The sequence below is a fragment of the Anolis sagrei genome, chromosome 6 (assembly GCF_037176765.1).
Source record: "Anolis sagrei isolate rAnoSag1 chromosome 6, rAnoSag1.mat, whole genome shotgun sequence".
In the NCBI taxonomy this organism is placed as follows: Eukaryota; Metazoa; Chordata; class Lepidosauria; order Squamata; family Dactyloidae; genus Anolis; species Anolis sagrei.
Window position 1 is genome coordinate 29,703,201 of NC_090026.1, and position 27,902 is coordinate 29,731,102.

The window sequence follows — 27,902 nt, forward strand, 5'->3', positions numbered from 1 at the left end:
TGTCTTCTCATTATGTGGCAAAATACTTGATCTTTGCCTCTAATATCCTTCCCTTCACTGAACAGCCGGGCATTATTTCCTGGAGTATGGACTAGTTTGATCTTCTTGTGGTCCAAGGCACTCTCAGAATTTTCTTCCAACACTACAATTCAAAAGCGTCTATCTTCCTTCGCTTAGCCTTCCTAGTGGTCCATACAACACGTAAAACTCAAAGCAACCCGCTGCATATTTCTTCTAATGGTGATGTTACAACAGAAATTTTACAGTATCTAAATCTTGACAGCATCAAACAAGGTTTGGAAGAATTTCTCTGAAAATTACTCCTAACGTCAAAGAAAATGATCCTTTAATATGTCATTCAAAAAGCAACTGTTTGTTCCGATTCCAACAGGGACCACACAAGTGACAAGTTTAAGCTTTCAAATAAGGCAGACTTTGATTTGGTATCTTCAAAAATATGAAATCTCTTTTCTTTAAGGTTATACGTACATATTGCTAGCCCTCTGGCAGTTGGAAATACAGAGCTGCTGCTTTGATATCGGAAAATGGTGCTGAGAGAAGGTGAGTTAAAGTGGCAGTTACACGGGAAACATAATGCTTCAACTATATTGTGTGAAAAAGCCCTCAATATGGCAAGATCTTTTTGTAGTGCAAAACTCACTTGGGGGGGGGGGGGGAGCAGCCAAAAAAAAAGACACATTCTAGACAGTTGTCCTAATAATAAAACATTTACTAGAAGAGAAAGTGGAAAGTAAAGTAAATGGCATGTCTCGGAATCTTGACACAACTTTTAAGTATTTCATCATAAAAATGAAAGCGAAAACAGAGCTATTTTAGGCAAACAAGATTTTTTCTACCACTCTGGTAAAAAGAGAAAAAATCCGAATCGGATTAAAAAGCCCAAGAACACACATTTGAGAAAAACAAAATCAAAACATTTTTACATTAGCTTTTTCTTTCCAGAAGTTTGCAACCAGTATGGAAAGAGCAGCTTGCTTTTCCACGCTTTTAGCATCATTGTATGTACACACCTCTTCAGCAGCCAGTCCCACACCTAACCAGTTTAAAACCTTCCTGGGTCGGCCCCCAAAATCACAATAACCTGATACTATATACAAAAGTCTCTACCCTCAGCGAGTTTTACTCTGGGACTGTGGGGTTAACTTCTAGAACATTCACAACTACACAAGAGTCCTAGTAATGCTGTTGAGAGAATCGATTTATATTGTTCTTGCTGCCTCAAGAACCCCATGACTCCACTACCTTTTTCTGTTCCCTGCATATTTAAAGTAGCTCTATGAACACATATGTTGAACTTAAATTGAAATTGGATCACCTTGGAGCCACAAGAACTTCCATTTTAAGAAAAATGCAATTTCGCTAAGTTTTGCTGAACATTTTCCCACGACAAGGAACTACTCAAGATGGCATGGTGTAAAAAAGCAGATTACTGTGGAGGTCTGCCATCTTAACCTTGAAACTGTGCATACCATGCTATTCATGAGTAATAGGAACCCCTTAGCTCCAGCCAAATCCCTTGTCGGTGGGGTAACAATGGAAGGAAATGTAAGCAATATTGACTGCAAGTTTGTATGCTTGTTGCCTCCAACACCCCAAAATATCCTCTCTCTCTGCACGCCATATCAAGGCAGAAGGAAGAATGAAGTAAATGATCGAACATTTTGCCTCTCTTCTCTGCCTTGCCTGCTGACAACACAAAAATAGGGATTTCTCCTGAAATATCAACTAGAAGGGGTAAACCAGCAACTAGGACAGTTTTGAAACACTTTTTCCATGCAGGGCCCAAAGTTCTGTGTAGATGGGCTAGTTCACCTGACACTTCCTGACCCCCTGCTGTTCTAAGGACTGCCATTTTTCTCTCCTGTATCATTTGCTTGCAATGAACACCAGAGCCATCCGTCCTAACATCTTCTCCTATGATACTGTTCATGCTACAACTGCAGTGTACATGCCAAATAATACAAATGGGAATCAAGCATGTACATTGAGTGCCACTGTGATCAGTAGAAAATGGTGCAGAAACACTTGAGGCCTTGGGGATGAAAAAGGGGCAACTGGTCATCTATTGGTAAAGGGGGGAAGTGTTAACTCAAGTCCACACTGAAATGAATAAAACAAATTGCTGAAACCCTATCTGGACATACTCAGTTTAAAAGGAAACACGCACAAAAACATTTGGGGTCTTGCTAAAGCGGACCAGTCTGCTGGAACCCCCTTGAGGTGGACGGATATTTAAAAGGCGGAGCAGAGCAAAATTCCATAAAAGGGAATGCTTTCCTGTTGACCACAGCACAACACTGACGTGCCAATGAAGTATAGTTGTTTGCAAATGCACCAGCCAAGGCTTGGTTGGGGATTGCTGCTGTTTGTCGTTGTTCTTCTCAACAGTATTTGTTGGTAGAGAGATTCCTCGCAGAGATCGAGAGGGGCAGGCACCTTGCCGTTCAGTTGGGAGCCTGGGCTCTTAGCTGTCCCATCGACTCTTCTTGCGCTTTGGAGGTTCGGGAACTGCAAAACCATCGGTCTTGCTGTTGTCCCTGTTGTTACCCTCTTTCTTGCTCTCGCTATTCCGATTCTCGCTGTTCCTGCTTTCGCCACTGTTCCGGCTGTCCCCGTTGTTCCGGTTTTCCCCATGGCGACTACTGGCACTGTTCCCACCACTAGAATGCCTGCTTTCACCGTGACGGTGGCCGTCTCCGTGGCGGTTTTCTCCATGGCGATAACCTTCCCCGTGGCGTTGGCTCTCGCCATGGCGGCCACCACCTTCCCCATGGCGTTGGCCATCACTATGGCGACCGCCGCCGCGATTCTCGTTGTACCTCTCCCTACCTCCACTGTTGCCTTCTTTGCCACTGTTGTTGACATTCACACTGTTGAACCCTTGAACTCCGGCACTTGGGAAGTTGGGGACGCTGCTTAAGTTTCCACTGCTGGTGAAGCCAGGTATACCCTTTGCCATTCCTGTTGGGCTCATGGGACTGTCAGATTTTGCCGAATTCTGTTGTGCTGAATTGGTTGGCACTGAGTTTAAGCTGCCAGCACTGGTCCACCCACTGGCCCCTGCAGATGAGCTGCCTGTCTTTTGGTTGCTAAAGCTGGCAGCAACAAAATGACTCTTATACTGAGACTATAAGAGAGAGAGAGAGAGAGAGAGAGAGAGAGAGAGAGAGAGAGAAGAATTTTTTAAAAAAATTCCAAGCAATATACGCCTCTTTTAGTTCCCCCATCGCTCCTTTTTTTTCAGGAATATCAGAAACTGTCAAGAATCGGAAATCTATCAGCTGGAGACAATGGAAGACTTAACTGCTTTAGAGATATATCCCGTGTTCAGGGAGAATATAAATTTGCTATTTTTCAGAAAGGGAAGAAATGTCTCCCAGAACAGCTATAGCCCTTTTGGTCTTTTGTTTACTTCTTGCAACCACTTGGCTGATTTTTTACAGTACAAATCTTGGCATGCAAGCATCTCCAGCATGACAGCATTTCTTCCCTTGCGATCTCTGTGTATAAGATATGCAAAGGACAAACTTGAATTTCAGTCATTCCTCTTGTTGGAAAAACATCAATGGCTCTTATCACTGGCCAATATAAATCCTTACTGAATAATCTGTGCCAGTCAACACAGAAATTCAAAGAGTTCTCTCAAGTTGATTTACTGAGCTCACAAGGAACTATGAAATAGATCAAGGGGGATGAATTAACCTCCCAAGTGCTTTTACTCAGTTATTGCTATGTGGATGTGGACTACCCTTCAGACTAATTTTGTGGGGGGGGGGGGGATACTGGGCTGGCCCCAGTCCCACTTCCATCTCTCTAATAAGAACTACTTTTGTTTGACAAGACTCTTTTTCTAACATGAGCTGGAAGTAAATTTCATGGCCAGGGTGAGGCACAAGTCTTGGTTTTAAAAGGGTGACAGAAGTCCAAATTCAGACTGTTATACTAACCTGAAATGCGGCCTTCATGGCAGACAGCCTGTCTCCCATTGCTCCCGAGGATGGTTTATATGCCTCATAATTGACCATGACATTATTGCTTCCACGATCCTGTTGAGAATAAAGATGCTGGCAGTAAGTATGGTCCACATTAGTCTGCATGCCTGTACCTGAGGTCAGATGCCACAGAAATCAGTAGGGCTTACTTCTGAATGGATGTACATATATCCTTGGTAATATGTACTTACCACACTTTCCGATCCAAGGCCAGGTCGCTCACGGTATCCCAGGCCACCACCACCAATGTTTAGCTTCTTGCCCTTCCCTCCCTTGAAACGTGATTTCCGGAACCAAGCGTTCTGACAGAAAGATGATACTAGCATTATGGTGTGAACATTTATTGTGCTTCAGCTGAGCAATTCTAGACAGAAGCATTAGGGACAGATTTACAAAAGGAAAGTCAAGAATATATAACCAGATGGGAAGGGGAGTATAATTATTAAGTTACAACACAATATGCCCTCCATGTCTGCAGGTTATTTATTCACGGATTCAAACATCTGAAGCTTGAATATATAATATATAATCCCAAAAGCAAACATCAATGTTGTCATTTTATATAAGTGACACCATTTTACTATGCTGTTGTACATAATGGGACTTGGGCATCCACAGAGTAGATATTAAGGGACTGCTGTATTTACCAAAGAAAGCTGCGGGGGGAAATCTCGGAATATAGCACAGCAGGTTAACTGCCAGCTGCAGTAAATCTTGCCAACCAAAAGGTTGATAGTTCGAAGACCGGGTCAGGGTGAGCTCCTGGCCTTTAGTCCTGCTTCTGCCTACCTAGCAGTTTTTAAAACAGTAATGTGAGTAGATAAATAGGCACTGCTTAAGCAGGGAAATATTTAAGGCACCCATAAGGAAATGCCAAAAAAATGCTGGCGATTCGATGAAGGAGGAAGTTTAAGAACAAAGCTCTTTGACAGGGAAAATGAAGCAACAGCACCTTCCCATGGCCAGAACTGAGCACAGCCTCCACGATGCAGAAGATAGGAAAGCCTATATACACTTCTATCTATGTACAGTTGTGTGTCTTGTCAGTGTATAACGACATTGAACGTTTGCCGTATATGTGTTCTGTGATCCGCTCTGAGTCCCCTTCGGGGTGAGAAGGGTGGAATATAAATACTGTGAATAAATAATCAATAAATCCCAAAGGAAGCGATTCCATTTTAATGATGCAGAAAGGGAGGCAAAAATCTCATGTGTGAGATGAGAAAAATCTACAACCCCTTAATTTAAATTGTTTCTTGTCTACGTCTCCCACATGTCATAACCAGACCAAAAGCTTCTCCCCAACATCTTTCCAGTAATGATACAATTCCCCAAGTTGGCAAAGTCCTTACTATACCCCACATTATTCAAGTGGTTCTGTAGTATACTTTTCCAAATGTTGTTCAAGTTTATTTCCCAGGGCCTTTCCACACAGCCCTATATCCCAGAATCTCAAGGCAGAAATTCCCACAATATCTGTTTGAACTGGGTTATCTGAGTCTGCACTCAGATAATGTGGGATGTCCTGGCTTGAGATTGTGGGATATAAGGCTGTGTGGAAGGGGCCCCAGTTATGTGAACTAAAGTCCATTTAGAGGCCTACATAATTTCCATCCATGAGGTAGGTGGTTCACAATTATTTCTATGTAAAGATGAGCAAAGAGAGGCTGAACAAGAACTTGCCCAAAGCCATAAATATATGGCAGGCATTAGCCTAAAACTAAAGAGTGCAGATCCAAACTACAGCTCTGCCACATAACTATGCTGCCTCAGATCATCTATTCTACATTCCTTCCTAGCTCCCCAACTCAAGTAGAGAAAAGAATGCACTGGAAACAGCAACAAAGCTTATTTTAAAGTTCATGTTAAATTTCTCACAGGCAATGTTTATGTTCTACAATCTCAACTGACATATGTGCAAGCCATCTCTTTCAGGCAAAGAACAAGCGGAGACAACTTTTTACCACTAGTCAAGATTACCTGCATGGCCAAATCCAAGAGTTCTTTGGAAACATGCTGATTGGCCCCTTCCAAATTCCGAACAAGGTCTCCAGCAAAATTGCTGTCCTTGTGAGTCAGTAAAGTGTAGGCCACACCCTTCTCCCCAGCTCTGCCAGTACGACCAATGCGGTGGGTGTGGGTATCGATGTCACGAGCCACATCATAATTGATCACAGTCTTGATAGAAGGAATATCCAAACCACGAGCTGAAGGCGAGAACATGTGGGTCAAGGGCAGGTGGAGGTGGAGTTCAGATACATCAGGCATGGCCAAACTTCGGTCCTCCAGGTGTTTTGGACTTCAACTCCCACAATTCCTAACAGAAGTTTGCCCATGCCTGAGATACATTCACTGCAATTCTCAGACACTAAAACCAACAAATACTTATCCCTAAGTGCATTTTGCCTTTTATCAATCCTTTGTGGCTTGAGTTAAATTTAGTCTATTCAAACTGTTATTTTCATTCTATGACTTTCAACTTTAAAGAAATTTCAATTAACACTTGAAAGCAATTATGTTATCCTAGACATTTTCTGTTCAGGCCAATTAATGGCTAATGCTTTGATTATAGTATGGTTCCAAAATGAAAAATTCTTTCTGGACAGAACATATGTCTTGTTGCATTGGTTTCTATTTATGCTAACAAGAATGTTGGCTTCCACAGTGGAGCAAGGGAACAATAAGAAGTACTTAAATTTAAAGCAGAAAGGTGGCAAAGCAGTTAAGCCTATATCTACTCAACACAAAAGACATTCGGCACTTTTCATACTATGGTATATGCAAAGGACATTAGGATGAATGGATGGCACAAGGGGCAATACAGCTTACAGGGAGAAAGTAAAAGCTGTGATTTAAGAAATAACTTCCAGATCTGTTAAGCCTGGCCATGCTCTCTTACCTGCGACGTCGGTGGCAACTAGAACTGGGAAGGCCCCCTTCTTGAAATCTGAGATGACCTTGTTTCTTTCACTCTGGTCCATGTCACCGTGCAGCAGACCCAGGCTGTGCCCTTCTTGTTTAAGGTTATTGGCCAGTTCCTCTGCATTTGCCTTCTTGGTGACAAAGAGCAGGACGCTCCCTGAAGAGGTGAATTCCACTAGGCGGCTCGTTAGCCAGTTCCACTTGTTGGGACCAGAAGCAAAGATCTCCACAATTTGAGTGATATCTTCATTGGCCTGTTGTACAAGAAGAAGTCAGATACAGGCCAAAATAAGGTCATTAGAATTTAGCAATGATAAAGAAAATGCCTTCACACAAGAGCAGAGCAAGGGGTAGTCATCCCATGTACATCCAGATGTCTCTCTATTTGTATCTTTCCACACTATTATTTCTATTAAAAAGGAGGAACATAACAATATTACCTCTCCAATATCTCCTTGAACCACTCGAATTGGGTCAATCAGAATGTCTCTTGCCAGTTTCTCAATCTTCTTCCGAAAGGTTGCACTGAATAGTAGAGCTGTTAAGCCAGGAAAGCTGTGCTTAATTTATATATACAGAGGTAAGCTGGAATACATGTTAACCAAAAAAACAAACTATACCATCCACAGTAATCCAGTGCCCCTGGAATTCAGACACATAGGAATTGTCAAGAGTGATTCAATGGCATAGGATACTTTACAGAATTTCAGAGGACCTCTAATCTCAAATAATCCCACATAAAATGCATGATATACTATCCTGTTGAGCTTATTAACAAAAGACCCTCCCCACAAATGTACAGCAGAGTAACTTATCAGCAGTAGCGTGACCCAGCACCAGTAGTTCAAAGTGATAAAAAGAACAAAAACACACAGACCAATGTTTTCTCTTCCATAGGAGGCTTTTCTTTGTAGTAAAACAATATGGTTGCACTATTTACAAGGTTTCCATAACACAAATAAAGAAATACATGGTAGCTTTACACGCAGCAGCCTTCACACTGGGGCTTTCTCACACAAGGCTTCTCTCACACAGAGCTTTACCTCAAACTCCTCAGGACAACACTAGCTTTGGTGTTGTTAACAGGCCTCGCCCTACTCACTCTCAGGACAACACTAGCTTTGGCCCATTGACTCCTACAGGCTTCAGTCTATTAACTCTTTTAGTGCTTGACTCACATTTTTGTAATTAAAAGTACCTGGTTAATGTTTAATATTTCTGACAAAATTCAGAGGCACTCTAATTTCAAATAAGCTCACATAAAATGCAAGATGTACTATCTCACTGTTGATGGCAATGGCCTCTGGTGCATCTAGCATCAAGTCCCATCTTAAATTACTCCTGGCTTCCTACTTTCTTTGCAGCAGAAGAATATTTGAAGATAATGAGCTAACAAAAAGAGATAAGGAAGATGAAGAAGCAGTGATCTGGCATGCTTTTTAGAATACAAAAATCCAGGAAAGGTGAAAATTTGGAGGGAGAAAAGGGAATTTTCTTCTTTAATTAGAAGAGTGTGCCAAGATACTTAATATGTCGCATAATTTCCCAATGAGTAAATCTAGGCATTGAAGATAGAACATGGGACAACACAGAAACCCTAACTTCAACGTTACAAGGTAGATTTTAAGATGTTGCATCTTGAGGAAGTCCATACTCACTCTGCCTTTCAGGACGCACGTGGCTGGCTACTGATCGGACTTGGTATTCTGGATGAGGAAAAAAACAGAGTCCAATTTGCTATGATAAACACTGAAATGCAGCTACAGGAGAAATCTAGGGACAATCCCCTCCTCCGGATACCAGAATCAGTGGATACCCATTATACACAATGGCATACTAAAATATTTTCCCTTACATAAAATGGCAAAATGAAGATGTACTTTTGGGATTTTTAAGGATTTTTTCAAGCCGTGGATGGTTGAATCCGCAATATAGAGAGCAGGCTATATTTTAGGATAAATCCTTCTGTGAAACACAGAACTAATCAAGGAATTAACATAAGTAGCTCTTGTAAATGACATTAATACTTTGAAATGTTAAGATTGGGACACTTAAAAAAACATGCATAAGAAACATAGAACGGCTAGATTATGCAACTAATCTACGTATATTAGACTGTTGTTATGATACATCTTAAACATTGTTGTCAGCCATTTTTAATGTAATATCTCATAATTTGTTTTTAGGGTGTACATTTTCTGTTGCTACTCTCAATTATTTTGTATTATTTTGATGTGTCTCTACCTACTTTGAGCCATTGAATGATTGTCTTTTTATGTGTAAACTGCCCTGAGTCCTTCTGGGGAAAGAGGGCGATCTAGAAATATATTACTATTATTATTATTATTGTTGTTGTTGTTGTTGTTATTATTATTATTATTATTATTATTATTAGAATTTTCACAGCTAATAATGATTTATTAGCTAGCATTACTTTGTAAGGGCCTGAATTTGCTTTCTATTTTTCAAAAGCCAACAATAAGCAATACCAAAGTTTAGACGATAAAGATATGACACTTAATCCTTAATCTCAAATTACTGAAATATAAAGATGGATTTTCTTTTCACTGGTATCCAAACCCAGAATATACTCTGATATCAGGGGAAAATCAGTGACATGAATGGGAATTCTTAGGCCCTTTCCTCACAGTTGAATCAAATCCCACATCATCTGCTCTGAACTCGAATATAAGACAGTGTAGACTCAGAAAACCCAGGTCAAAGCTGATATTGTGGAATTTTCTGTTTTAATAATCTGGGTTATATGGCTGTGTGGAAGGGCCCTATGTCACAACTTAATTACATACCATTGATTTTTATAATCATCTCCTGATAGGACTAATGTTGTTTGGTTGTTGCATGCCTTCAAGTCACTTCCGATTTATGGCAACCCCAAGGTAAACCTATCACTGGGTTTTCCTGGCAGGATTTGTTTAGAGGGGTTTGCCTTTGCCTCCCTTTGAGATTGAGTGAGAGTGATTTGCCCAATGACATCCAGTGGCTAAAAGGAATTTAAACCCTGATCTCTATAGTCATAAACCAAAACTCAAACCACTGCCCCATGCTGTTGAACTTCCTTTTGAAACAGTATATATCCTTGTGCCCATTTTGGGCCCGGGTGATTATTGTTATGAGGAGCATTCTATATCTCGGGGATGTGGGAGAAAGTGACTTTTTCCTTTCCTCACGCAATACAATAATGTTCAATTATATTTAGGAGAACAATGGCTCATCCAGTAAAAAAAAAGAAAAAAGGAAGCAGCTCACTCATTCCTCAACCCATAAATATTCACAGGAGATATTGCCTCCTGTCTATGCTCAACATAATCAATAAATTAGGAAAGCACCTTCTCCAAGGCAGACAGTTTTCTAGGACTATACAGCTTTCCCCTTGTTTGTAATGAACAGATGACATTTCTGTATTCCATGCCACCTTGGAGCCTGCTATCATTATACCCCACTACATATGTTGGGCATTAAGTAAATTACAGAGTACCACACACTTTAAAAAAAATCTTCCCTGACCACAAAATTCTTACTTGAAAAAGAAAGCTTTTCTGAAAACACTTCTGTCTGGATTTTGACAGAAAGGAAGTTGCAATGGCTGGGAGCGGTCACCAAATCTATCCTTGTATTGACTTTTACAGGGCCATCTGGAGCTCCTTGCTACTGAGAAGTCTTTCTTTGCTAACCACAAATATCATAAGAGGATACATGTCACAGCCCGATAGCAATGTTCACAGCCCTAAGAGGCATGTTTAGATTTTCATTCTTTTTTTTATGTCCCAATATGTTGCTACTGTTTATTATGTCAAACCATTTCCTTTCCTCCCTACTAGCTATTTTGCCACATGCAAACAAATCCTCCCTTAATACTCACCATGTCATCAAAAATATCCCATATGTTTATGTAAGGCTGCAGTAAATCAATGCTGAACTAACAGTTGAGAAAGGCCCGTTTTAACTTTCACTACGAATGCCCAAGGCACACAGCAATTCCAGAAGATGACATGAAGCTGAGGAGTATGAATCAATTTTGTGAAATAATTATAAATCCATGATTACTAGGTACATACCAAATCCCATGTCAAACATTCGGTCAGCTTCATCAAACACAAGGTAGGTGACTCTCTGAAGGTTTGTTGCTTTCTTTTTCACGTGATCAATCAACCGGCCCTGAATGGAAATATGTAACACACCTCATCATCACAGCAAATTTCAACAGACTAATCCAACCTGCAATTTTCTAATTCTTATAAAATAACGAGCCTGGATCAATGAAGTCAATATCTGAGAACTAATCACAGGAAATTATCTACTTTCAAAGAAAAGAAAAGATGGTTCCCATTTCCCACATGATAGCCAAAGCAGCCATGTAAAATACTCACTGGAGTACAGACAACAATTTCTGCCCCTTCTTGCAAAGCCTTGGCCTGTTCCCACATGCTTCCTCCACCATACACAGCTACCGAACGTAGGTTGTAGGCCTTCCCAAAACGTTTGCATTCTGCATGGATCTAAAAGCAGGTGGATGAAGGAACATGAATAGCATATACCATGACTGAAAACAGGAAAAAGCTTCCCATTACTTCAAAGAATCTGAAGCCAAAGTCAGGAGCAAATGAAATCTACAGATCTTCAATTTCTGGTAATTTATCATCCAGGCAAATTTTAGTATCTTTGTTTAATTCTAACCAGCACTGCATATTAAGGTTGTGGGAGCATTTTTGTACAAGGAGGGGCCTAGGGCCACAAAAGGAGGTGAGTCATATAGGATTTGTGGGTTGCACTTCATCCAGCCCTGATTACATAAACACTATAGATTCAATGGATTTACTTTGGCTGGGACTAGTAAATCGACATGGGTCTCTTGATTCTCAGTCTGTATTCCCTAGAAAACATAGCAAATCACTTTCACAGCCTTTCTATTTGGTTTGGTCATAGGTGATCAAGGAATTTAAGGTGGATTTTCATAGAAATTAAGGGCCCCCTGATGGTGCAGCAGGTTGAACTGTGGAGCGGCTGAACTTGCTGACTGAAAGGTTGATGGTTCAAATCCGGTGAGCAGGGTGAACTCCCACTGTTAGGCCCAGCTTCTGCCAAACTTCACATGTAAATGTGAATGGATCAATAGGTACTGCTTCTGCAGGAAGGTAACTGCACTCCATGCAGCCATGCTGGCCACATGACCTTGGAGGTGTCTATGGACAATGCCGACTCTTCGGCTAAGAAATGGAGATGAGCACCACTCCTAGAGTCGGACACGACTAGACTTAATGTCAGGGGAAACCTTTATCTTTACCATTCATAGAAATTAATTTTCTTTTTCCTATAGTGAACATTAACTGGAGGTTTCAACAAAGGATTGCATGTAGAATGAGCCACCACATATGAACAGTCTGTTCCAAATCAATATTAATTTTCCTCTACCCAAATGTAAAAATGTAAAAAGAGTCTACCTGCTGGCACAGCTCTCTGGTTGGACAAACAATCACTGCAATGGGACCATCTCCTGGTTCCAGTTCCTTCTGATCCATGATGTGAATCAACATTGGCCAAATGAAAGCAGCAGTCTTCCCACTTCCAGTCTTTGCAATACCAATCATGTCTCTGCCACTCAATGCCACTGGGATGCCCTACAGAAGAAGCAATGTACCCCGTGCTTTAAGCCCAAATCTCCAAAATACAATTAACAACATTCAACTGTACCTAGGGAATGGATTTTAAAATATTAAGTCCATTAAAATGTCAACATTGTACCCTGTTACCAAAAATTTCATTTAAATCGACTTGTAAGGATCCTGGAAATACATAGATTTTTCATAAATAGTTAAATATAGGACATTAATTCATCTTGTAAAGGTGTAAAGCAGTTTTAAAGGCCAATGACTACTTCTTCTATGTGTAAACTCAGAATCATAGAATCATGGAGTTGGAAGAGACCTCATGGGCCATCCTGCCACGAAGCAGGAAAATTACATTCAAGGCACCGCCCACCCCTGACAAATGGCCATCCAACCTGTTTAAAAGCCTCCAAAGAAGCAGCTTCCACCACCCTCCAGGGTAGAGTTGCACTGCTGAACAACTCTCACAGGACTGCTACCGAGCCAGGAGTCCCACATTCTGTATCTTTGCATTTCATTTTTTCTGCCTAAGTGGAGTATCTTGCATTTGTCTCTGTTGAACTTAATTTTGTTGGTTTTGGCCAATCTCTCTGCACCCACCCTTTCCACCTTCCATAAAGATCTGAAAACTTGGATGTTCTAATGTGCCTTTGAGTAATTGGTTCATCAGCTGACGTGGCCCTTCTAGCCCTAATTTAATCATCTGACTTTTGCACTTTACTACCAGCCCCGCCCTGAAGTTGCATTGCACAAGCCCTTGCCTCACCCAGCTCTGAACACACCCACTGTGCTTGGCTTATGGTTGTTGATGGTTTATGGTTTTATGATTTTTGTATAGTTTTGGGGGTTTTTTTGTAATGCAATGTATTTTACTATGCTATATTTAATTTTGTTGTTGGGCTTAGTCCCCATGTAAGCTGCCCCGAGTCCCTTCGGGGAGATGGTGGCAGAAAAGAGTAATAAAGTTATTATTATTATTATTATTATTATCTGTTAAGATCGTTTTGAATTCTGCTCCTGTCTTCTGGAGTAATATACAAGTTGGATAGCAAGTTTGATGTGGCATTTGGAACAGAAAAGGTGAAAGGAAGAACACATTTCACAAATGGAAGACTCACCTGGCATTGGATAGGGGTGGGCTGAGTATATTCTGATTTTCTAATCTGGTGCATCAGTTGTTCATCAAAACCAAAATGAGCAAAGCTGCTGCCTGGCCTTGGAGGAGCAGCTCCAGAGACCTGGGAAAATAGAGAGGAAATATATATACATCATAGCCTCCACACTTGAAAGAAAGTGAAACATTTGACAGAGAGAATTTTAAGGTATGCACAGATATACAGACAATATGAAATTAGACTTCACCCAGTCACATCCTTGAAACTGCTTAATGAAGTAAAAATAGCATTAAAATATAAGGGAAATTGATCTGTGTGTGTGGGTAGTAATCCAATAATGTTATTTTTGGATTACTACCCACAATCGCAGATCAATTTTCCTTATATTTTATTGAACACTCCTTTCAATAAATGTAACGAATGTACTTAAATGAACAACGAAGAGTGAAATGCCCAAGTCATCAGAAGACACATACTGAGAGGAGAAAGAGTTGTGGCACTGAATGGACTGGTAGTGCAATGAACACAGACTGGTAGTGCAATTAACAATTAACATATTTCTTCAAATGAATCAGCTGCACAGAAATCATATCCCTATGTACAGGTCTTTTCACATGCAAGTCAAAGGCCATATACAATGACAACATTAGGGAGTATATATTTGAAGGTGGAACGACCACAGAATCCCAGGGAGGGGAAAATGAATCTAAAAGAGGGCCAGAACTATTCCTCTGTCAACAGTCCACATGAAGAAAGATATAGTTGGCCCTCAGTATCCACAGATTTTATCATCCAAGGCTTGAAAATATTTTAAGTCCAAGTAGTAAACACTGGTTTTGCAATTTTATACAAGGATCACAATTTTATTATGCCATTGGATATAATGAGATGTGAGCACCATGGCTTTTGGTATTCATGGGATATTCTGCAACCAAATCCCAGTGGACATACTGTGCATGGTGCATTGAAAGTAATGCACTACCATAGCCAAGCAACAATTTGCCTGCAACCCCCCAGCCCTTTTCCCCATGTTCACAAGTTTTACAATTATCTTTATTGATCCTTGAACTGCAGACCTTCTTCCAAAACCTTCTCAAGGTGTGCTTTTCAGAAAATACTCTCTGTGTATCACAGCAAAACCATTACTTTTTCTCTCTCTTTTGAATTGCCATTCTAGAAGTTTAACATACCTGTCTCTCATTTTATTATAACCTCACTTATTGTTTCTGTGTAAGTTTCAGCACTCAAATAGGGGCCTCTTTTGTTTTCATCTTACCCTGAGATTGAGCTTGTGGCGCAGTTCCACCACTTGCTGTGGAGTGAGACTGGTGATCTCTTCATGTTCTTCGTGGAAATTCTTCTCAAACGGTGGATATTCAATCTGCAGACCAATGAGTTACAGTCAGAGAAAATCACCACCTAATCTCCTAAACACTGACTTTTGCTTCTGTCTGAACTTCTCCAATGTCATGGAATGATCACATATATTCCCTGTTCAAAAATTTGTTACCATCATGTAAATCAAAGCAGTAACATGTTCATGGAAAAACATTTTGACTTACACAAAATCATGCATATTTGTTTAGATTTCCACATTCCCACCTTAGAGGCTTGGTGTAATGAACACACTGAATGACAGAAGACATATAATGACATATAATGAAGCTGATTTCCTCCTATCTCACTTTATTCAGTACATTACTATTGGCCTTTAGGAGAACTTAGAGGTGATGCTATCTTACTGACAGGAGAACCTCCCTTACCTCTGAATGATCAATAGGAGGAAGAGGGTCAATTATTTTTTTGGATGGTGCTATTGGGTTGCCATCACTGTCATATTCCAAGTTATCCTCCTCCTCTTCTGGAACCACACCAGCATTGGGGTTTTCTGCCATGTAGCGGAAATAAGCTTCCTGCAGCAAAACAGAAAAGTATAACTGCATTCAAATGTCAAAGGGAGCAAAATGCTACTACACTTTTCCATTAAGTATTAGCCACAGTAGGTCAATTACTTATTATAATGCCTATTCAAAAATGACCAGCAAAGCTCTTCCTAACAGTAATCATTTGTACTGCTTGCAATAAAAAGAAATTACGCCTGACCCTTGCAGCAAACCTCAAATGTCACAATATGATAGTTGAAAGAACTGAGCATATCACCCTCAAATTTCAGGTAACACCACAAGGCTGCTTTCAATAATGATAAAGTGACAGGACTTCAATGGTTAAGTCCTGTCACTTTGCCTATTCATCAATATCAAATGGGTATCAAAACCCATTTCCCTAGCCTCAGTTTTAGGGATGATTGGTAATGTGTACTCAGAAATGAAAGAAAAGAGACTACACCTAAACATTAAGATGGGCTTTGGTATAATGGACTGCCTCAGAGGGTGGTGAACTCACCATCTTTGAGGAACTTTAAACAGAGGCTATATGGGCACAGTTCAGAAATGCTTATATGTTTCCCCCTAGCAGGAGGATGGACTAGATGACCAATGTGGTTCTTTCCAACTTGTAAAGTTCTATAAAAAGAGAATCACTTCACAAATGCCCATATTTAGTCTCACTTTCTTTTTGATTTCACATTTAATCCAACTTCAGGAAGGATTTTGATGTGGCTTCTTGGTCACCGGTTTGTTGCAAATACCATTAATTTCCAGGCAAGCAAACGGGAAATTGCCAAATTGAAAAAGAGCAGATTTCTTTTAAAGAATCAACATGCCACAGTGACTAAAACATAAGTGAGCAGGCAGAATGGTATCTTTGGTGGACTTACCTGCATTCCTTTTACTACCAAGTTGTCATTTCCCTCAAACATATTCTTATAACACCAGATTATAAAACACGTCCTATAAAAGGCATGTATATTTTAAAAGGAGAGTTATTTCAAACTAAAAGGGGGTTGATTGAGAAACTGGATCGCATCTGCAGGCAAACCATATTGAAACAAAGGAAATAAAAGGTGAAACTGGTTTTCAATGTTATCTCAGCTGCAAATGATTCTTGCCTGATCCACAGGACCATAATAAGAATAATTTGCATCTCTCAGATGTGAAAATAATGAAACCTTCCTCCTTTTTGTCTATCTTTAGAAATCCTAAAAAGAATTTTCACTCAGATTTTAAGAACTCAGGATATAACTCAACATCTTATTACATTACCAATATGACATAGCTGCCCTGTTTTTATGAGTTTCTTCCTCTGAAGTACTGAAGTGGGCATACGTGAATTGCTTTACATTTTCTAATAACCCTCATGGACAGTTTAGGCTATGACCTGCCACTGGTCAAGGTCACCCTGAAAGCCTCATGCTCATGTGGAGACTGGAGTCCAGATTGTTCCACTTCCATGACAACATTGTATCCATTGGATATCAAGCTAATCTGGGTTATCCTTATATGTGTAATATGAGAAGCTGCCAAATGATTATGTGATTGTATCTTTCTTATAAAAGAGAAAGTAGGGCATGAATTCAATAGATTCACAATTTCCTCCAACACTCAGAAATGGGAGAGGAAAGGACAAAAAAAACTAAGCCAAGGAGAATGACACAACTCTGTGCAGAAACATAACCCTTCTATGTACAGGGATTTATTTATTTTTTTGCTGTATTTTGCATCTGAATAAGCTAGCAGCCTAATTGGTGGTTACACAGAATTTCATCATGTCATGCACATATACGACATACTAAGAAATGTCTCACATGCTCCTCTGGGTTAAGATTAATACCTGCCAAAGCAACAGTGCTGCACATTTAAATTCCTAGCTAAAGGCATCACAATATAGCAGCTTTGATAATGATGTGCCTGACATCGTAGGAATAAAGTTAACCTTAACGATCCAAGAACATTCCTTAAAGTATTCAGAATTAACATCTTTTCCCCTGAATTAAACCTGAGGCTATGTTTTGCTATCAAGATTCTGAAAGCCCCAAGATCCCATGTATTTATAGTAAAAAAATAATCAGTTTTTTTTCCCCCAGAGGTATTAGAAATGTGCACTATTCACTGATATTTTAATAGATAGAAAGATTGCGTAGGGAACTCACTTGATCATCTTCCTCTTCAATATCATCGCGTATACCCCTGGAAAAATAAGCAGAGAAACAAAACTTCCCTGCAAATGTTCCACATACCCAGCTCCACACATTCAATCTGGATAGCACCAATATAACTCAACACTGACAACATTCAGAAGCAACATAAAACACATCTACACCAGTCCCATCCCACTGAGACTTGCCAAATTTTAAAGATTAACACTGACTGAATTCATTTCATATTTACTAAGTTCAAAAGAAAAGACGTTCACATAATGTTGCAACAAAAAGGGATCAGGGAGGAGAATTTAGCTCCCTGTTCCAAGGCAAAGTCATCCAAACACCAACCCACAGAAAGCAACCCTCATAATTTACATTATAGCCTTTATTGAAGTTCAATGAAGGCTTAAATGTGTTGGCATGGCAAAATCTTAATATATTACTAAAACAGAAATTATATAAGATGATCCCATGCTTCCATCAACTTCTCATTTCTTTCAACAAGCTTGTGATATATAGAATAACTTACTTTGTGTTCTTTCTTTCCTTATCTTTATCTTCCAGCCTCTTCATATCTCTAGCAGCTTGATCCTAATAAATCACAAAACAAATTAACTTCATGGTGTAGCATGTGACCTCATTCCTACTACTTTAGTACTAACACTGCAACATGTAAACAAATACAGCAAATAATTATTTGGAATATTCCTCACTGCATGCAAATGTAGACTTCTCAATAAAATAACCTAAACTTTAGCTTCTCCTGCTAAGATACGAGTGAGCAAAATGCAGCCCTCGGGAGTCAAAAATATTTTTTTGCAAAATATCCTCATCAAACACTATTTTTGCAAAATTTTCAACCCCCACACCCAAATGCTCCAAAATGTCCACTAGGGATGTGGGCCGCATTTTCAACACATTTCGAAGGCCCCCGGGACTGATGCAGCCACCAAGCCCTCTACAGTTTCCCATCCCTGACCTAAAGTAAAGCTGGGGAAACCATGGACCTCCTAATTCTGATGATCAATCATTTCCATAATCTCACCTCCACTTCTGCCATGAATGCCTCCAATGGGTCATCCTCACTATCTGAGTCAGGTGCCTTGGCATGGAACTGCTGACGAGTAGGAGAATTCTCAGCAGGGATGTATGGTAAATCAACGTTATTGGATTCTTCCTCCTCATCCTCAAAGTAGCTGTGCATTGTGCAAGCAGAAATGGCAATATGCCAAAGAATGACAACATAGAACCACACTAATAGGAAAGCAAAATGGTTGAACACATGGCTCTGATCATGCAGTAAATTGTTACTATGGCTGCTGAAGAATTTTCTCATACATCCTTCACATACTGAACAATACCATCGGTTTAAAAACAAAGAGTTTTCCTTTAGCAGGACTTCTAAATAGGAGATGTGGTACTCACAAGAAGAACCAATACCAGCTAGCACAAATTGACTTCATGATTAACATGCAATTACAAGTATTAGGGACTTTTGACTGAATGATCACAAGGAGATAATCTACCCTTTGCAAAAAGCAAAGAGATGGACCAAAGAAAGCTCCTGAGGCCTCCTGAAAGTGAGAAATGACTAATCTTCTAGACCCCTAAGTGAAAAATGATGAGAATTACTCTGAAAATTCACCAAAAAGAACTGTAGTATGACTCATAAAAACTACCTGAATCATCTCAAGATATAAATATGTTTATAGTGGAATTTTTTTTAGAACACAACCAGCATAAAACCTGTTGGACAAAAGATGGGCCCTTACTACAGAATGCATAGAATAAGCATTTGTTTCCACTCATTTTTTTAAATCTCTGGGCAGAACTATGATGAAGCTTCAAAATAGACTTAGTAACATATACATTGGTTTCTGAAGCTGCCTTGAATCCAATTTTTAGAATAATTCAGGAAAGTGAATAACAATAATAGCCTATACATCACAATAGGTAACAAGCCAATCTTCGACCTGCTGAGTCCTCCAGATTTTTTGTATGTCCAAGAATATAACATAATGACTTTCTGAGGGCAATCTAGATAAGACAGAAGGGATTTCTGTGTAGTAAAATTTGGAAACGGAACAAAAAAATCTGTTTTGTTCTTTCATGCGACACTAGTCTAAAATTATGTGATATTTGCTTGAAAACACAATAAATATAACTATTATCAACACTGCTTGTTTTTTTTCCATTTCTTTTCAGTTATCTCAACTGTAAATTTTGCAACCAACATCTAACAGGGATATACATGCAAAACGTGAGTAGCTTACGCATTTTCTTCATCAAAGTTTGCTCGCTTTGATCCAATCTTGTAAAAAGAAGGCAGCTGAGGTGGTGGGGTCTTCCCAAAGCCAGCTGAAGAACCTGTGGCTCCAAAAGCACTGTGAGACTGCTGAGGAAGTTTGGGCTCTTCCTTCTTTCCAGTTGATATCGAGAATCCACCAAACCCAAAGCCTCTCTTGGTACCAGGGCCACCTTTATTCCAATTCATGGTGTCGGTGATGTGTCTGATAATGATGAAGTTACACACCAAGTATTAAGACAACTTTCTTGTTTGAATATTAGAAAAACAAATAAATCACGGTCCTATGAGCAAAACTGAGGTTTAGTCCAATGTAGAAGGTTCATCCAGTAATAAAGTTCGATTCAGGTCTTAATATCCAGCCCACTTTCTCCCAACTGTCGATTCAATAAAACTTCCCAACAAAAGAGGATAAAACCCTTACGCATTGAAAACCAAACTATCCTACTGGCAAGAGAGAAGTGACTTTGGTAGAAGAGCCACTGCCTCCCAATTCTTCCTGGTCTTGAGCTTTGGGGGGTTTTCCATTTAACTGATATTTTTCATTTTCATTTTTTAATTTCTGCAGTTGTGGGGGAAGACAGGACTTTGAACCTAATACCTTCACAGGCTCTTCTGAACTGGCTTTCTCCCACTATCACAGCAAACAGATGACAACAGCATATAACATTTAATTTTGTAGATACTACATGTATACTGACTTATCAAACCATTAAAATTTACTGATTTCAGCAAGGTTTGTATTTGCCTTCAAAACTTAGTCTGTCCATTGTTTGTATTCAGTTAATTTATGTATTGTTTGTGCTATGCAATTTTATTTTTATGTGTGGCACCTTGAGTGCTTTTGTGAGCTGCCCTTCGGGGAGATGGGTTGGGATACAAATAAAGTTTTATTATTTTATTATTTTTATTAGTAGTAATAAAAACAACAAATTGTTTGTGTTAGATTTGTAGTCTGCCTATTCCCCAGAGATCTGTTATGAAACATGGTTGTAAATGTGAAAAATCTGTACCATTTTGTGCTAATATTAAAACATCTTGAAACCACTCTTCATCATTACAATAACACTGTTGGCAACGTATGAAATTTCCATGGGGTCTTCCATGGAAATTTCATTGGATAGATAATACTTCCTTGGGGCCTACCGTATAAGTGTGAGAAACCAATGGGGATTCTTGTATATTTGCCTTCCAGTCCTATACTTGAGCATTTAATAAATGTAACCAATGTGATTAGACTAGGAAACAAAACAACATCACAAAGCAAAACATTGTTTTTTTATCTGAGAGATGTCAATCAGAGGCATCACAACAAATTACAACTATCATGCCCTTGAAGGGAGAGAAAAGGTAGTATTTGCTGGCCTTAATCCCTTCCCACATTGCTATCCTTTTTTCTTTTGTGTTAAGTATCACTTTGATTATAAACTGAGTGTGGGGAAATGTTTTGTCATTCTTTTACTTCTAAAGCACCATGAACAGTGATAGTGCTACATAAAGGAAGGTACTTTTCCATTATCTGGGCAGACTCCTAGACAGAGAAGGATAGTCTATTTTAAGAAGGGGAGGAGTTGAAGGAGGAAAACCATTCCCCTCTTTTTTGCTGGTTATTCCCTCTCCCCCTCCCCATATCATTAAGGATGGTTGTTTAGACAACGGAGACATGGGTGGGGGGAATAACAGGAAATCAGGAGGAAATGGTTTAACTCCTTCAACCTCCCCCCAGGTAAAATGGACTATTCTTCTCTGTTGAGCGCCTCCCATTTGCCTCCACCTGGATAATGGAACAGTACCTAAATAAATTATGACAATCATAGCAATAATACTACAACTTGCCTATTTACTTAGAAATTAATATAAATTGCCTATTTGCTTAGAAGTGAATGCTATAGACTCTAACAAGCTTTCTCCACAGTAAATGTAGTAGGCTCTTAGTATTCATTGGGATTTGGTTCCAGGATCTTTCCCTTGTCAGCACCAAAACCTGTGGGTGTTCAAGTCCCTTTAAATACAATGGCATAATAAAATAGTGTCCCTTACATAAAAATGAAAAAATAAAGGTTTGCTTTTTAAAATGTTTTTAGGAGGGAGATTATTTGAAAGATGTGGATAACTGAACCCATGGATACAGAATATGTGGATATGGAGGGCCAAATCTATGCACAAGTCTGTCCCATAAGGGGCCCTTCCACACAGCCATATAACCCAGAATATCAAGGCAGAAAATCCCAGTTCAATATATTCCCGTTCAAAGCAGATGTGTGACTTTATTCAGCTGTGTGGAAAGGGCCAAGGTCTCCTAAGTGCCCTTCCACACAGACATATAACCTAGAATATCAAGGCAGATAATCCACAATATCTGCTTTGAACACTACCATATAATCCAGTTCAATGTGGATTTTATAAAGCTATGTGGAAGGGGCCTAAATAAGGGTTCTCAAACCCTGCTTCTCCAGGTATTTTGGACTTCATCTCTCAGAAATCCCTTGTGTATTATTTACTAGCCGTTCCCTGCCACGCATTGTTGTGGCCCATTCTGGTGATCTGGAAAATAAAGTAATGAGAAAGTGTTGGTTTCTAATCTATGTAATGACTTTGTGTTCATGGGTAAACAGTATTTCTTGCTGTTTCTTTGTCAGTGTTGATGTGGAGATTGTCTGTTTGCCCACTCTGGAACACGCAACATGGAACATGTCCTTTTTTAGGGGTCCCTTCCAAATCTATGATACTATCCTAGACCCCTGCCCATCCTGGCTTCTAAAGGAGGCCAGAGGGGGATTGGCCAAGTGGGTTAAGGTGGTGGTTAATGCCTCCCTTCGGGAAGGCATTTTTCCAGCCAGCTTAAAGCAAGCTGTGATAAAACCGCTGTTGAAGAAACCATCACTGGACCCCACTCAATTGGTAAACTATCGGCCTGTTTCCAATCTTCCCTTTTTGGGCAAAGTCATGGAACGTGTGGTGGCCTCACAACTCCAGGCATTCTTGGTAGACACGGATTATCTAGACCCGGCACAGTCTGGCTTTAGGCCGGGACATGGTACCGAGACAGCCTTGGTCGCCTTAGTGGATGATCTCCGTCGGGAGCTCGACAGGGGGAGTGTGTCCCTGTTGGTGCTACTCGACCTCTCAGCGGCCTTCGATACCGTCGACCATGGTATCCTTCTGGGACGCCTCGCGGGAATGGGTCTCGGAGGTACTGCTCTGCAGTGGCTCCGGTCATTCCTCGAGGGTCGGTCTCAGAAGGTGTCACTGGGGGACTCCTGTTCTACCCCACAACCTTTGTTTTGTGGGGTTCCTCAGGGTTCAATACTGTCCCCCATGTTGTTTAACATCTACATGAAGCCGCTGGGCGAGATCATCCGGAGTTTCGGGGTGCGGTGTCATCTGTACGCAGATGATGTCCAGCTCTGTCACTCCTTCCCACCCGCTACTAAGGAGGCTGTCGAGGTCCTGAACCGGTGCTTGGCCGCTGTGACGGTCTGGATGGGGGCGAACAAATTGAAATTGAATCCAGACAAGACAGAGGTACTCCTGGTCAGTCGCAGGGCCGAACAGGGTATAGGGTTACAGCCTGTGTTAGACGGGGTCGCACTCCCCCTGAAGACACAGGTTCGCAGTTTGGGTGTGATCCTGGACTCATCGCTGAGCCTGGATCCCCAGGTTTCGGCGGTGACCAGGGGAGCATTCGCACAGTTAAGACTCGTGCGCCAACTGCGACCGTACCTTGGGAAGTCTGACTTGGCCACGGTAGTCCACGCTCTGGTTACATCCCGCCTTGACTACTGCAACGCTCTCTACGTGGGGTTGCCTTTGAAGACGGCCCGGAAGCTCCAATTAGTCCAACGGGCGGCAGCCATGGTATTAACAGGAGCAGGGCGCAGGGAGCATACAACTCCTCTGCTGTACCAGCTCCACTGGCTACCGATTAGCTACCGAGCCCAATTCAAAGTGCTGGCTTTGACCTTTAAAGCCCTAAATGGTTCTGGCCCTACATACCTATCCGAACGTATCTCGGCCTATCAGCCCACCAGGACCCTAAGATCTTCAGGAGAAGCCCTTCTCTCCATCCCGCCTGCTTCACAAGTGCGGCTTGCGGGAACGAGAGATAGGGCCTTTTCTGTGGTGGCCCCCCGGCTTTGGAATGCCCTCCCTACTGAAATAAGATCAGCCACCTCGCTAATGGCATTTCGGAAAAAACTGAAAACTTGGATGTTCGAGCAAGTTTTCAACTAATTCCGATGTGATGATGTTTTGATCATGGACTAGCAATCAAGGATAACGAATTGGATTACGACTTTAACTATGAGATGTTCCGGTCTGTATTGGTGGCCCAATACTATGTATGTATATGTATGTATTTTTATATTTTATTTTATATTTTTAAAGTGAATATTGTATTTTTAAATATGTTGTAAACCGCAATGAGTCGCCGCACAGGCTGAGATATTAGCGGTATACAAGTGTACTAAATAAATAAATAAATAAATAAATAAATATCTGTGTGTGTGTGTGTGAATCATATATATCTATCTACATCTATGGCTAGATGGCTCATTGTCAGGAGGGTCGGGTTCAGCTGTTAGGAATTGCGGGAGCTGAAGTCCAAAATATTTGGAGGAGCTGAGTTTGAGAGGCTGGTGGGGACGAGGGACAGGGCCTTCTCGGTGGTGGCCCCTCGCCTGTGGAATTCACTCCCCGGGGAAATTAGGTCATCAGCATCCCTCCTCTCTTTCCTCTCTTTCAGAAGGAAGTTAAAAACCTGGATATGGGACCAGGCCTTTGGGTAAGCTGGCAGATGGATAAAGGACAATGACAACCAGAGTAGGAAAGGATAATGCTGGATGGACTATGGATTTATGAATTGGCGAACATTGACCACAAGATGATTTTATTGCTGCTATTGTATTAATTGGATTGTTTTAACTAGTTATAGTTGTTGTTGTTATATTTTATTTTGTGAACTGTTAGGCATCGAATTGTGCCTTTTGTAAGCCGCCCTGAGTCCCCCCTAGGGGATTGAGAAGGGTGGGGTATAAGCGCTCGAAATAAATAAATAAATTGAGAAACACTATTCTAAATGATTAAAGGCATACTTTGCTCTCTCATTTACCCAATGACCTATGAAACTGGAATAACAGTCACTTTTCAGTGTAGGGTTATTTATTTATTTATTTATTTATAGTGTCAGTGCAACCAGTTGATTATATTACATTTCTAACAGAACAAAGCAAAAAAAAACCCAGACAAAATACTAAAAGTGTAGGGTGAGCAGTCATGAATGAAGGTAAGTCTGAGGGTGCATCTACACCAGGCATGGACAAATTTGGTCCCTCCTTGTGTTTTGGACTTTAACCCCCACACTTCCTAACAGCCATAGGTTGTTAGGAATTGTGGGATTTGAAGTCCAAAACACCTGGGGGGGGGGGGAGTTTGCCAGATTTACGCTATATAATTAATGCAGTTTCACATCACCATAACTGCCAGTGCACAATGCTTGAGGATCCTGGGAGTTGTGATTTGGTGAGACAACCGCATTCTTAGACAGCGAAGGCTTACAAAGCGTACAGTTCCAATAGCAGTTCCAAGTCATGTCAAACTGCATTAATTCTATGTATTGTCGAAGGCTTTCATGGCTGGAATCACTCAGTTCTTGTGGGTTTTTTCGGGCTATATGGCCATGTTCTAGAGGCATTTCTCCTGACGTTTCGCCTGCATCTATGGCAAGCATCCTCAGAGGTAGTGAGGTCTACTGGAACTAGTTTGCTCCAGGCACAGTCAGCCCATTGTATGCTAATCAAGGTGGTCAGTTGAAAGATTAACACCTAGCCCAACTTACAAAAGCCCTTTGTCTCACCCTGGTCATTCCACAGATATATAAACCCTTTTTCCTAGTTCCAGCAGACCTCACTACCTCTGAGGATGCTTGCCATAGATGCAGGCGAAACGTCAGGAGAAATGCCTCTAGAACATGGCCATATAGCACGAAAAAAACCCACAAGAACTGAGTGCATTAATTCTGTCATGGAGATGCACCCTGAGGCCGCTTGGATCAGGACCTCTGGAGGAAGCCGCTTTCCCCCGTCGCCTCAGTGTCAATACCTGCTCAAGCTTCACGCCTACTTGGTCACCTTTGGCAAGAGTCCGGCGGATTCCTCTGGAGGCGAGAGACCAGGTCGCCTGGCGGAGGGGAGACAAACAGAACGGGATCAGCTCCAAAGGCTTCTGTGGCTCCGCTAGGCCGCAGCCCCGCCCCCTTCCCCTTCCTTCTTCCCCAGCGACCCCACAAGGCCTGGCAGCGCTTCCTGCGCCTTTACTTCCTTTCCCCCAGTGTTTATTTCCCCGCTTCTTACCCACCACCTTGTGTGACACTTCCTTTTTCCGCCCTTTCTCCCGCCGTCCCTCAGAACTCCACTCTTTTACTACGAGGGAAGAAACGGGGCGCGACGTTGGCCACCGTGACGCGATGACGTCACCGCGCAACGGCTCGCTCGCGCTGTCCTCCTCCGTGGTGACGCCATCGACAGTGGCGGCTGCTTACGTTATAAGTAGGCGCAGCACCGTAGAGTCAGAAGAAAGAGTCACACGTGCCTTTATTTCCTTATGGGCTCTTTTAAGCAGGAGGAGGCTTGTGTAGAGCTCTGGTTAATTAGGGCTTTCCGTATTTCATTTTATTATTTTGTTCCTTCAAAGCCTCTTCCACACAGCTCTAAAAAATCCACATTGAGCTGGATTATATACGTGGGGTTGCCTTTGAAGACGGCTCGGAAGCTCTAACTAGTCCAACGCTCGGCAGCCATGATAGTAACAGGAGCAGAGCGCAGGGAGCACACAACTCCTCTGCTGCACCAGCTCCACTGGCTCCCGATTTGCTACCGGGCTCAATTCAAAGTGCAGGCGCTGGCCTATAAAGCCCTAAACGGTTCTGGCCCAAGTTACCTATCCGAACGTATCTCTGCCTATCAGCCCGCCAGGACCCTAAGATCTTCTGGGGAGGCCCTGCTCTCTATCCCGCCTGCTTCACAGGTGCGGCTGGCGGGGACGAGAGACAGGGCCTTTTCTGTGGTGGCCCCTCGGCTGTGGAACGCCCTCCCTATGGAGGTTAGATCAGCCCCCTCACTAATGGTGTTCCGAAGAAGATTAAAAACTTGGATGTTTGAACAGGCATTCAGATAAACAGTGCAATGAATGTGATGATTACAGGAATGGAAATTTGGACGACGAATTGGATCACGACTCTAGTTATAAGATGTATTGTGTTTGTTTATTGTTGTGTCAATATTGTATACTATGCTCTTATGGTTTTAAATTGTATATCGTTGATTGATTTTATCCTTGTTATAAACCTTGTTTATCCTTGTTGTAAACCGCGTTGAGTCGCCTGTTGGGCTGAGAAACTGCGGTATACAAGTAAAGTAAATAAATAAATAATATGGCAATGTGGATTCAGGGCCCTTACACACAGCCCTACATCTCAGAATATCAAGGCAGAAAATCCCACAATATATGCTTTGAACTGGGTTATCTGACCCCCTTCCACACAGTTAAATAAAATCCCACATCTGCTTTGAAATGGAATATATAATAATAATAATAATAATAATAATAAACTTTTATTTATATCCCGCTACCATCTCCCCATTGGGGCCCCCGGTGGCGCAGTGGGTTAAAGCACTGAGCTGCTGAGCTTGTTGATCGAAAGGTCACAGGTTCGATTCCGGGGAGCGGCGTGAGCTTCCGCTGTCAGCCCTAGCTTCTGCCAACCTAGCAGTTCGAAAACATGCAAATGTGAGTAGATCAATAGGTACCGCTCCGACGGGAAGGTAACGGCGCTCCATGTAGTCATGCCAGCCACACGAACTTGGAGGTGTCTACGACAACGCTGGC

General features: G+C 41.3%; 1 protein-coding gene across 3 annotated transcripts; it reads right to left on the reverse strand.

Annotated features, from left to right (window-relative positions):
- Window positions 1-329: 329 nt before the first annotated feature.
- Window positions 330-26,509, reverse strand: DDX42 (DEAD-box helicase 42). 3 transcript variants are annotated; one of them, XM_060780785.2, is made up of 19 exons: window positions 26,373-26,509; window positions 26,118-26,195; window positions 19,987-20,223; window positions 18,759-18,909; window positions 18,243-18,304; window positions 17,723-17,759; window positions 15,438-15,587; window positions 14,951-15,055; window positions 13,678-13,797; window positions 12,395-12,571; window positions 11,324-11,452; window positions 11,012-11,111; window positions 8,594-8,641; window positions 7,376-7,473; window positions 6,913-7,189; window positions 5,994-6,220; window positions 4,205-4,315; window positions 3,969-4,067; window positions 330-3,148 (listed from the first exon to the last, which is right to left on the reverse strand). In XM_060780785.2, the coding sequence occupies exons 3-19, from the start codon at window positions 20,205-20,207 to the stop codon at window positions 2,486-2,488; spliced, it is 2,775 nt and encodes a 924-aa protein (XP_060636768.2). In that variant the 5' UTR covers window positions 20,208-20,223; window positions 26,118-26,195; window positions 26,373-26,509; the 3' UTR covers window positions 330-2,485. The 3 variants fall into 3 exon arrangements, with proteins under 3 accessions (XP_060636768.2, XP_060636767.2, XP_060636769.2); XM_060780784.2 differs by having other exon boundaries at window positions 26,369-26,509; XM_060780786.2 differs by lacking the exons at window positions 17,723-17,759; window positions 18,759-18,909; window positions 19,987-20,223; window positions 26,118-26,195; window positions 26,373-26,509.
- Window positions 26,510-27,902: the final 1,393 nt, after the last annotated feature.